Raw genomic sequence first — 12,010 nt, 5'->3', positions numbered from 1 at the left:
ATCTATGCCATATCTTGTCCATGCCAGCTTGTGTATGTGGGGAACACTACCCGAAGTTTGAAGTATCGCATTGGAGAACACATGAGCCGCATACGCACTGCAGTGCAGGAGGCCCCCCTTGTGCAACATTGGCAGAAGAAGAATCATGCCATAACAGACCTAAGATTTACAGTATTGGATCGCTACTGTAATACCAGGGGAGGTGATATAGCTCGTATGCTGTGGAGAAAAGAACAAAAATGGATCTACGATCTTAACACTCTTCACCCACATGGCCTCAACAATGAGATCGAGTGGGTAAGAACATAAGAACATAAGCAGTGCCTCCGCCGGGTCAGACCATAGGTCCATCCTGCCCAGCAGTCCGTTCCCGCGGCGGCCCAAACAGGTCACGACCTGTCTGAATCACCAGAAGGGGCTCCCTTGCCACCTTGGTTTCTCATTGAAGTCCTATCTTCCCATCGAAGTCCTAACTCTCCGGTCTTGCACATGCACGACCTGATTGGGTTTCTATACTTATTACCTGATTAGCTTTCTATACTTGTGTTACATCCCAGCACCTCTCTCAGTATCCCACGATCCCTTTATCCCTCAGAAATCCGTCCAATCCCTGTTTGAATCCCTGTACCGTACTCTGCCTGATCACTTCCTCCTCTGATCATGTCTGGCACCCGTAGTGTACTTTTGAAGTTTTTTGCTTTTGTCAGCGCTCCAATGATGTCATCACGTTCGCTACGTCCGGTTTCCCGCCTTTCTCCGGTTTAAAAACCGAAGCGGGTGCCGGCGTTCCATTGTTGCACGGAAATCTTTCACCCTTTTGAACGGTATGTACATCATTGCGCTCCTGTCTATTATGCCAGCTGTAAGCTTTATTACATTCTGCATAGGTTTGTGGCTTTTTGAGTGTCTCAGCCCATATCTATTGCAATTTCTGACATTTTGTTTTTGCATTTCAGATCCTTTTTTGAATCTCTTACGGTTGTTACTCCTTAGCAGAAGTAAATCAGTTAGACGGGGTCTCCTGAAGTAGACACCGAAACGGGGCCGCGTCGGGACCCTGATAAGTATTTTTTGATAACCAACCAAGTGTATGTAGAGTTTCCAGTGCTAACCTGAATGCAAAAAGTTTATTGTTTTGAACGTATACAGTAGCTCATTAAGATACATATACAGTTACAACAATTTATACCTTTGAGTTGGACTCGCTTTAACATTTATGAAGCAATGATTGGAAGATAAACTCTTTCCCTAAGAGGGGGTTACCTCTCCCTCTTCAGAGTTTTATTTCTCTGAGCTAAATTTTTGTACAGCGGGTCCTCCTCCTGGGTTGTGCCAATTTACAGAGTCAGTCTGTCCTTTCACAGTCTAGTGCTTTTTCTGACTCCCAGTTTATTTTGTCCCTGCTGAAGTGGAAACAACTTATATTTGAGTCAACTATTTTTCCTCCTTTTGGGGGGGAAAATGGGGGTCTCAACTTGTATTCGGATTGACTTGTATTTGAGTATATACAGTATAGTCTTGATCTTTTCAGGGCACAGATCATAGAACTCTGCCCAGCACTGGCTCAAATTTTCAACTACTGGAGATATACTTAAAGTCCGCTCTATCCTTGGAATGGGTTTAAGAAACTGGGGATCAGTTTGGCAAGAGACATTTGGAAAAACACATCTGGATGAATCCTAAGACTTTTGGAATAATGTTCTATGAACACATGAGCTCAACTGTAGGCAGCTATGGGTCAGATTCAAAGTCATCAGCATCGTTGTCCTTCTCAAGGCAGATGTAGCAGATTTTGTGATGATCAGTGGTAATGAATTTTTGTGCTCTCTTTACAGAAAATTTGAATATACTGTGCATCTCTGATGCAGAACACGAAGCTCAAAACAATTCTTTCCTCAGAGAAAAAAATAGGAGTTTTCCCACTGCCCTGCTTCGTGTTAATAGAATTACTTCTAAAATGTTTTAACTATACACCTATATGCAGAGGGAGCTTGATTGATGCATGTTTGTTATTAGGTACTTTCAATACTGCCTTTTGTGGAACATAAAAAGCAGTTTATAATTATTATAATTACACTCTGAGAAAGAAAAGAATGCTGCCGCTCAATAGAATAGGAACACTACAAAAAGTACAGCTTGGTTTAGAAGTGAAAAGAACATGTTCTACCAAAGACCACGTATGCCAGTCAAAGATATGTTCCAAAGATATGTACAGCACTTTGTGCCTTGCCTATGTGCTCTGTCCAGACTTTCACCATGTATACAGCAGCATTTTCCTGCCCATCTGCAAACAGCATGGTATCAAAGACATGAATGTAGTTATACACTGATGTGAAAATTTTTCCCCCTCCTGATTTCCCTTATTATTGCATATATGTCACAATGAATGATTTCTGATCTTTGAGTAAAAAGTTATATTGGACAAAGGGAACCTGAGTAAACATACAACACAAATTTAAAATTATTACTACATTTATTTAAGGAACAAAGTTATGCAACGTCCGTATCACCCATGTTAAAAAGTAACTGCCCCCTAACTCATCCAACCAATTGACCAAATTCAACTGATAATTAGATTCAGCTGATTGAACAAAGCCAGACTTGATTGCAGCCAACTCTGTTGAATGTAAACCTCACTATACTGAGCCTTACCATGAGAATGAAGCAGTCACCACCAAATTTCTACAAGAAAGCTATGCCACAATCAAAGGAAAGTCCAGAAAAGACAAAAAATAGAGCTGATAAAAAGTATCGGTCTGGAAAAGATTACAAAGTCATCTCTACAGCTCTGGGACTCCACTGAACCATAGTGAATGCCATGATCTTCAAACAGAGAAGACTTGGAACATTAGTGAATCTTTCTATGAGAGGCTGGCCTGCCAAAATTACTGCATGGGCATAATGACAATTTGATCCAGGAAGTCACAAAACATCCCAGATCATCATCCAAAGAACTGCAGGCCTCTCTAGCTTCAGCTAAGGTCAGTGTTCATCACTCTATAATAAGAAAGCGACTGGGCAAAATTCATGGGAGAGTAACAAGGTGGAAACTGTTGCTTTCCAAGAGACATTTGGAAAAACACATCTGGATGAATCCTAAGACTTTTGGAATAATGTTCTATAAACACATGAGCCAAAAGAGGAACTCTTTGAACAAGACAGGTCCTATTATGTCTGGGGCAGAGCAAATACAGCATTCCACAGTAAAATCTTATTGGATGACTAAAATTACGGATCACCGGACTTGATGGACCAAAGGTCTGATCCGGAGATGGCGCTTCTTATGTTCTTATATACAGTACAGTTAAACACGGTGGTAATAATGTGATGATGTTGGGATGCTTTGCTGCATTGGGGCCTGGAAAACTTTCCATTATTGAAGGAATCATGAAAGTCCAGTCATCTGTCTGTGAGCTAAATCTGAAGTGTAACTGGGCTATGTAGTAAGACAATGATTCAAAAAATCCACAAGTCTATATGTAAACCCCATAGAGATGCTGTGGCAGGACCTGAAATGACAGATTAGGTTCTTACCTTGGTAATCTGGGTTCTCTAAGGATACAATCATACATCAGTTATTCCCATATTTTCCTCGTGTTTGCAGAGTATCAAAAGTCCACATTCCAATGTCTTCGGGCCAGTCCAGCGTAACCAAGATCACCAGACCTCATTGGGTGGTGGTTATCCTGCGGATGATCCGACCCCACCATGGCCCACGCTGGAAACACACAGAGAAGCAGATCTGTGGGCCAAGGCTGGACCAGGATGTCTAGCCCCATGCTTCCCTGCTCAACTCTGTGACTGTAGAAGCAGGCTGCTTTTGCTGTGGCCATGAGATTCATGCCCCATTTGCCTCAAGTCTGAACTATAAGGAAAACACCCTTTGAGACAGAGACCACTCTCTGCCACGTGAGCTGCTAAGAGAGCCTGCAAGTGAAGTTCTGCCCACTGAAACAACATCCAAGTCTCCGAGGGCAGCACTTCTGGTGCCCCCCGTCTGCTTTCGTAAGACACTGCTGTGGCATTGTCTGAAAACACCCTGTCAGTAAAGACTGCAACTGTAGCAAGGCCAACCGAACGACTCTCAGTTCCAAACAACTGGAGAGGGTGATCGCAGCAGAGGGCCGACCCCCCCCCCCCCCAGCTGCTGAAGCTGCTGATGGTCATGTGGGTCACCCATGCATTAATTCAGAGCGGCATGCCCCTAATCAAGTTATCCTCTTGAAACCACTAATGCAGGCTGCGCTTCGCTTCCGCCATTCAGGAGAACCACATCTAAAGGGAGTGATGTTGTAGAGACTATCTGGACAAGAGGACACATATGAGCTCTCACTCAGGGCACCACGTCCAAGGAGGCCGCCATCGAGCCCAGCACATGTAGATACTGCCAGGCCATGAAACTCAGAAGAACCAAGATCATGAGGATCTGCATCCTGAGCTTCTGTTTGCGTGGCTTGGGAAGAAAAACACAGCTCTATACTTTGTTGAAGTAGACTCTCAGATACTCCAAACACTGGGTCAGCTGAAGATGACTTTTCCGAAAATTGACTACTCAGTCCAGGTTCTGTAAGAGGCTGATTACTTGCTGGACCATGTACTCACATTCCGCCAGCTAATTCTCCAGCTATGGATATACCTGGATCCCCAGCCGGCAAATGTGGGCCGCTACAATCAAAATCACCTTGGTAAAGGTGTGGGGAGCAGTAGCCAAATCAAAGGGGAGTACCACAAACTGAAAGTGGGGCTGAAGTATGTGAAATCTCAGATATCTTCTGAGAGCTGGAAAGATGGGGATGTGAAGATATGACTCCATCAAATCCAGAGAGGCAAGGAATTCTCCCAGAGCCACCGCCATGATGTAGCGGACCATTTCCATGCTAAAGTGGGGGACTTTTAGGGTTTTAATTACAGTCTTCAAATCCAGAATGGGCCTCCAATCTTCTGTGCCTTTCTTGGGCACTATGACGTATAAAGAGTATCTGCACAAGCCCGATTCTTTTTTTGGGAACTGATTCTATGGCCCAAATGTCTAAGAGCCATTGCACTGTTGCTCAGACTCTGGCTGGGGAGTCAAGGAAAAGATCTGGAGGAGGCCAATAAAATTTGATTCTGTGCCCCTCTGATAATGTCCAGAACCAGTTAGATGAGATCTATTCTAATTTGTCCCTGAATGCCGACACCTGCCCTTTGATATGAGGAGGATAAGCCATCTTCCAGGCGTTATTGAGGCTTCTTGGGAGGCCGTGCCACCACGGGAATCTGCGGATTGCTGGCACCTATAACCGCCAAATCTCTGTCTGGACCCTGGAGAGGGCCTCTAAAAGAAGTAGCCAACGGTAAATTGGCGAGCTCTCCTCGAGGCATGAAAATTGCTTCTATTGCCTCCGGCAGGTCAATGGCTTCTATTATCAGGGAGGGATTTGGGGCAGCAATCTGTCACACTGGCCATGAAGTAGTCTAGCTTTTTACCGAACAACATCTGCCCCTTGAAGGGTAATCTGCTGAGAGTGGCCTAACAGGCTGGATCACCCGCTCACTGTCTTATTCGAACATCTGGAAGGCCAAAATGGTGTAAGCTGAAACCTTCGCACTACCCACAGGCGCTGATCTGCACCTTCAGTTCTCAAGCAAGCTCCTTGGCATCACTATTGATTCTTCTATCTCCCTCAACGACCACCTCAACTCCTTGGCAAAATCATGCTTTTTCAGCCTCCACATGCTGAGGAAAGTAAGATCCTACTTTCGCCAAAAACATTTCGCCGTCCTCGTCCAATCCATCATCCTCTCCAAACTTGACTACTGCAATGCCATTTACTTATGCCTAACAAAAAAAAAGTCTTCAAAGACTCCAGCTTATCCAGAATACTGCAACCAAGTTGATCTTTGCAAAATGCAAATCTGACCATGTCTCCCCACTCCTGTCCAATCTTCACTGGCTCCCAGTGATTTCCAGAATCCATTTCAAATGCTCCTGCCTGGCTTTTAAGATCATTCACGGCATCCTTCCCCCCCTAATCCCACTATCCTTTAACTCCTCGAATCCTGACTCCACCAGACCCACCCAAAGATATAAACTATCCTTCCCCTCTCTATGCAGTATTCTCTATGCAGGTAAACTGGGAAAATCTCTTCTCTTCAAAATCACAGGTCTCTGGAACGACCTTACTATCCCGTTGCGGAACCTGGGCTCTGTCCAACTATTCCGCAAGCAACTGAAAACTTGGCTCTTCTCTAACATGTAATTCTATTTTCCCCCTTACTCTTCCATTCTATATATAAGCTCATGTAAACCTTTTTCTTTCTCCTCTTATATTCCGTGGAGAGGATACGGTATATAAACTTAAGGTTTAGTTTAGTTTACCCAGGACTCTAATGATATCATAAAGAGCATTGGCCACATAATCCATGCCCTCCTTAAAAACATGGGGACAGAAGTCCCCAAGCTCTGAAGGACTAGTTAGCAGCCTGGCATGGCAGGTGCATACCACAAAAGAGGCAGCTGCTGCAGTTTTGATACCCGAAGTCAGCGTTTCAAATTGTCTTTTCAGGACCGCATCCACTCTATGATCCTATGGTCCTATGTATCCTTCAGCATCACTCCATCTTCACTAGGAAGGCAGGTGTGCTTGGACACTTGCACCACTGCAGAATACACCTTTAGTTGGACAAACAACTGCTGAAAATCCAGAGCCATAGGACACAGCCAATAGCTTTGGCCACCTTAAGTGAGCCTTCATGGTTCTCCCACTGATCAGTGACCAAAAAAGGTAAGATCTGGGTGAGCAGAAAAAGTTAGTCTGTGCATTAATGCCCAAGTGATGGAGTACTGCGAGGTGGAAGGTTGCTCGATCTTCCACTACCATGCGCTTGTGTTTCACCCCATCACTGCTCAGTTCCTCTGAGAAGGATCTCTTCCCCTTTGACCAGTTCTTCCAGGATTTCTTAGGTCTTCCTCCCATGTCCTGTGGCATGTGGAATACAGCCGCTCCTCAACCGACACCTCTGTGCAACCGATGTAGGATACAGAACTAAAAAGGCCTAGGGCATCCATCAGAAACAGTCACTTGGCAAAAAGAGCAGTTTTGAAGTATTAAAAAAAAAGTTTCAAATCAGATTGCTAAAAATCCCAAATGGCCACTGTCAAAAAATTTGCACCAAAAACAGGGCACTGGAGTTAAACACAAAAATAAAAAATTGCAATTTTAGGGTTTTAGAGGAGGGGGACCAGAATAGTAACTTCTGAAACCACTAAAACTCCAAATTTCAGACCCTGCAATGTTCCCCATAGGGAATAATTGGAGTAATCAGCTTGGCTGCAGGGAAAGATTTCTGCCTTAGAAATTACTCAGATCTCAACCATCAAAGCAAATCTTCTGGCTGCTGGGCCACCCCCAGGATTCCTCATGCAGCAATGGGGGGAAGAAATTACGAAGTCAGCTCCCTTATACCCCTAGGGTTCTTACTCAGGGGCCACACAGCCTTTGCTCAAGCCTCTGACCAAATCAGCAGGCAAGCTGCTCCCAGGGAGACAGACCCCAGACTCCTGAAGGGACCCAAAGCAAGCTGGCTCCGCAGGTACTCTGTGACATTGGCCTGGGAGCAGCAGTCCTCCCACGCAAGACTGCATCCTTTTCCTGTCAGAGTATGCTCAAACAGGAGACCTCTAAGCACCGAAGCCATGAAGAACTGCAAAAATCCAGTGGAAAACACCCTAAAAACAATAAAGTAAAAACAGGGCAGAGCAAAACACATCTTCTGAGTTTGCTTGCAGAAGGAATAAATGAGGAGGATGTTGTGCTCCATTGCAGAAGGGGAGGAATTTTCAAGTTCTTAAAGGTATATCCTTCTGCAGTTCACAGGAAATGGGAATCAACAACTCATGTATGGACTCCTGTGTATCTGGCAACAGAACTGGCAGTTCATATATGAAAATCTATTAATGTGTCACTGAATCAGTGAGTCCGTTTTTTTTTGGAAAATGAATCAATTCACTGAAGTGAATCGATTAATTAATTTGAATTGGGCAGCACAAGTGTTTACTCAGGTTCCCTTTATCTAATACTATATTTTGTTTAAAGATCATGAACTATTCAATGTGACACAAATGCAATGGGAGAAATCAGGAGGTGGGCAAATATTTTTTCACCACTGCAGAATGACTTAGGTGCATATCCTGTTATATATATATGTATTTATTTATTTAATTCATTTTCTATCCCATTCTCCCTAAAGAACTTGGAACAGGTTACAGGTTAACTAACATACATAATATACAGTAGAGAATGACAAGGGGAAAAATTTGTCCCTGTGAGCTTGGTCCCCGTCCCCATCCCGTCTCCGTGAGCTCGGTCCCTGTCCACACAAACCATCTGATCTCATCTGCATAAGCCTCAAATAGTTTTAACCTGAATTTATTTTATTAAAGTATAAAAAGAAAGAATATTATATTTATGTTTTATTAAGACTTGTTATACCGCTCTAGCATATCACAGACCTAAGCGGTTTACAATGCAAATAATTTATGAAAGGAACTCCATTGAAGATAGAGATAAAGATACGTATATCATAAGTATTCAGTGAGGATGAAAATAAAGACTACATTTAAAAAAAAAATAGAAATAAAAATAAAGTAGTAGGTAACAAAAAGAATACTGTATATAATTACAATCGAGCTAAAATAGAAAAAATGAACATGATATAAAAAACAAAAAAAAACTAATAGAAAACAGTCCTGAAGAAAATTAAGCTGGTCTCTGAAGAAGCCTGATATTAAACCGATTCAAAACCTCCAGAGGAAAAAAAAAAAAAAAGGAGTTGGTGGCTGTGAGTTGAGGCAGCTCAAAGCAGAACCCACCCCAATGGGCCAGAGCAGGAGGAAGCAGACCAGCTAAGTGGACAATGAGGCAAGCAGGCCCTGGCAGAAGAGGAAGTCCAGGAAAGCCTCCCGACACCAGCACCACTTGGTCGCCCAACACCCAGGCAGGTTCCAACAAACGAACCACGCCACTGGTGAACTGGAGGAGGCGACGAAGGATGCATCCAGACAACAGCACTACAAGTTCCACCTGCAGAGGAGCAGCACAGCATCGACCCAGCAACAAGACCAGGTTCCGGAGGGAGGAAGAATCCAGCAGTATGGCCATCGGACATGGTGTAGTCCCTTCACGCGATCTAGCAGCCCACTCCCCATTGCCGCGGTCTGGGCATCTCCCTCTCTCCTTTCTCCTCACCTTCGCTGTCGATTCTCTGAGCTGCCAGAGCCTTTCATCAAGTTGCATGCGGCTACCCAAAACTTCTCCTATGACACAACTTCTTGCTTCCGGTTGTGTCAGAGGAGAAGTTTTAAGCATCCACCGCGCAACTTGTTTAAAGGCTCGACCGTGCCGCTCAGAGAATTGTCAGCGAAGGTGAGGGGAAGGGAGGGAGATGCCTGGACAGCGGCGATTGGGAAGAAGCTGCTGGATTGTATGATCTGTGACTGTGCACGTTCCCTCATTTAACTGCGGAGACAAGGTCATTCACCGTGGCGACCTGTTTTTTTTTCTCTCCATTTCGACAAAGAAAGAAGTAAGTATGAGATTAAGGCAGGAAGAAAGGAGGCTAAGAAAGAGGCAAGTTACTATTTGGAAGAGGTAAATATTGAGTACTCTATTTAAATACCAAGCTTGTTACCAAGTGTGTGGCACTGTACCTGATCACCACGCTTCAAGCCTGCTTCGGTTGCTTTGCTGGCGAGATCCACACTATCCACAAAGATACCAAAGCTCTTCTCTGATCCTCCCAGCAAGGTGAAAGGCAGAGGGGCTTCTCGCGACGGCTTTGTTAGTGTTATCAAGCGGCGCTTAGCTTTAGCAGCACAGGCAATATTCAACAACCTCAGATGCCCACCCATTTTCTGAGAGAGAGAGAAAAAAGAAAGAAAACAATGAATGATTTTGTTTGAAGTAATAATAATTTCTAATGAATTCTACACATTGGCTGCTTCTCTCACCAAAAAGAATAAAGCACTACCTCTCTTTCCAAATTGTTTTCAAACTCTTCTAGAAAGCGAGTCATAGCAGGATCACCTTCAAAGTCATTGAAGTGATTGTTCACCCACAAAAGAACTACCCGTGTAACCTGGAAAAAAGGATAAAAATCAGAAAGTTTTTCTCTGGTCAACACTGCTGCAGCTCATCCCTAAAGTTAGTTGCTTCCTAAAAACCTAGCCTCACTTAGAGATACCAAGCTGCCAGATAGAATAGACATCTTTTCTCCTAAACCAGGGGTAGGCAATTCCGGTCCTCGAGGGCCGGAGCCAGGTCAGGTTTTCAGGATATCCACAATGAATATGTATGAGATGAATTTGCATGCACTGTCTCCTTGAGATGCAAATCTATCTCATGCATATTTATTGTGGATATCCTGAAAACCTGATCTGGCTCTGGCTCTGGCTCTCGAGGACCGGAATTTCCTACCCCTGTCCTAAACTATCCCAAAGGATGGAGACCAAAAGCCACATATGGTTTTGTTCTCTGTAGCCACCAGCTGGCTCACACTTCTTCACAAGTGTAAGGACTGCCTGATGCTGCTTTCAAGAGTGTGGGTTTTGGGATAGTTTATTTTATGGAGCAGGCACAGAAAAAGAGGACAAAAGAACAAAAGTATTAAAAATATATAACAGGGTGCACAAAGAATGAAGGCTTGAGGGGTTAAGGAGCTAAACGATAAGAACAAGTGCACAGGAGAGACCAGGAAGGGAAAAGGAACAGAAGTGAGGATTAATAAGGCTGGGAGAAGGAACAGGAAGCAATATAGTGAGCAGGGCAAAGTCTGAATGGGCACCAACAGACTTGAAAATCTGACTTGGGATTTTCTTCAGGGATTACAGATTAAAATTAAAATTCCTGTCAATTCTCAGTTTTGTTTAAAATTTTGGTGGGTGGGAGTGGGGCTGGCATCTAAGACTTCAGCACAGAATCATAGTACTTCAGTTTGAAACCATTCTGTTTTCAGTGGAAATTACAATGATTGTTTAACATGCACAGGTGGAATTACAAACCTTGTCCCTGAGGCTAGGGTCATTAAACCACTCCAGCAACTTCTTGCCCACTGCCATTGGGCTTGACAGAAAAGTCCTGTATGTCAACAGGAAATCCTCTATGAATGTTGGATCTACTACTGAGTGTTCTTCCACCAAATGCATCGTTAATCTTTCAGAAGTTCCCTATAACAAACAAAACTCTGATCATTAATGAAACACTAGTAGTTATTTTTCTGTGTTTGATCTTATGGCACAAGATAAGACACTGCACGCATTCCACTAAGCTAGCAGCTTTATTTTATAGTTAGTATAAAATTATGTTTACCACTCATTGCTGATAGCAAATTATTTTGCTCTGTTTTCTCACATAAGGAACTATTCTAGTTTTCTGCTAAATAATACTCCACAGAATGCACCTTAAGAGCACAAAATATAATTTATGCAAATACTGTCATTCTATATTTTGCAGTTACCAGGGGTAGATTGTGACTTAAAACTGGCTCAGGCTTGAGGATCCTATTTTCCCCTCACCTTTCCCACTTATACTTGATGCATTCATTACTTCAGGCTCTGGGTGTTATTGCTTCATGAACCATGCTTGCAACTGTTGTAAACAAACTGCAACATCACTGCATTGTCTTTGAATCTGTCTTCTTAATAGCATAGGGGCTCACAGGCTTGCAGCTGTTTCCATACTACTGGTTTGCAAACCTCTGAATCTTGTTGCAATTTGTATATCCAGCAGCAAAGGGGGGGGGGAGGCAATAGGGTAATCCACCATGGCAATTACTACCTACACACTGGACTCAAATCATATGTTTAAAAGGTGATCCTTGGAAAGAGTTGATTTATTAAGCTAAGACTGTTTATTATGATTTTTTTGATGTTCTTATGTTTTAAAGTTTAATAATGGAATTGATCTCTAAGCACCACTAAGTTTGTTCCCATTCTTTCTTTCCATGACATCTATTTAGGGCTTCTTTTTCC

At 43.4% G+C, this 12,010-nt stretch overlaps 1 protein-coding gene across 5 annotated transcripts in view; it reads right to left on the bottom strand.

The window, feature by feature from the left end:
* Positions 1 to 12,010, bottom strand: part of RAPGEF2 (Rap guanine nucleotide exchange factor 2) — a 651,997-nt gene that overhangs the window by 107,103 nt on the left and 532,884 nt on the right. For all 5 annotated transcript variants that reach the window (XM_033941499.1, XM_033941509.1, XM_033941490.1 and 2 more), the window contains 3 exons: positions 11,042 to 11,206; positions 10,012 to 10,119; positions 9,692 to 9,895 (listed from right to left, as the gene is read on the bottom strand). In XM_033941499.1, the coding sequence (XP_033797390.1) occupies positions 9,692 to 9,895; positions 10,012 to 10,119; positions 11,042 to 11,206 (477 nt within the window). The remainder of the gene's footprint in view (positions 1 to 9,691; positions 9,896 to 10,011; positions 10,120 to 11,041; positions 11,207 to 12,010) is intronic.

This window comes from Geotrypetes seraphini, chromosome 1 (assembly GCF_902459505.1).
Source record: "Geotrypetes seraphini chromosome 1, aGeoSer1.1, whole genome shotgun sequence".
In the NCBI taxonomy this organism is placed as follows: Eukaryota; Metazoa; Chordata; class Amphibia; order Gymnophiona; family Dermophiidae; genus Geotrypetes; species Geotrypetes seraphini.
This window is presented reverse-complemented; position numbering and strand designations above follow the sequence as displayed.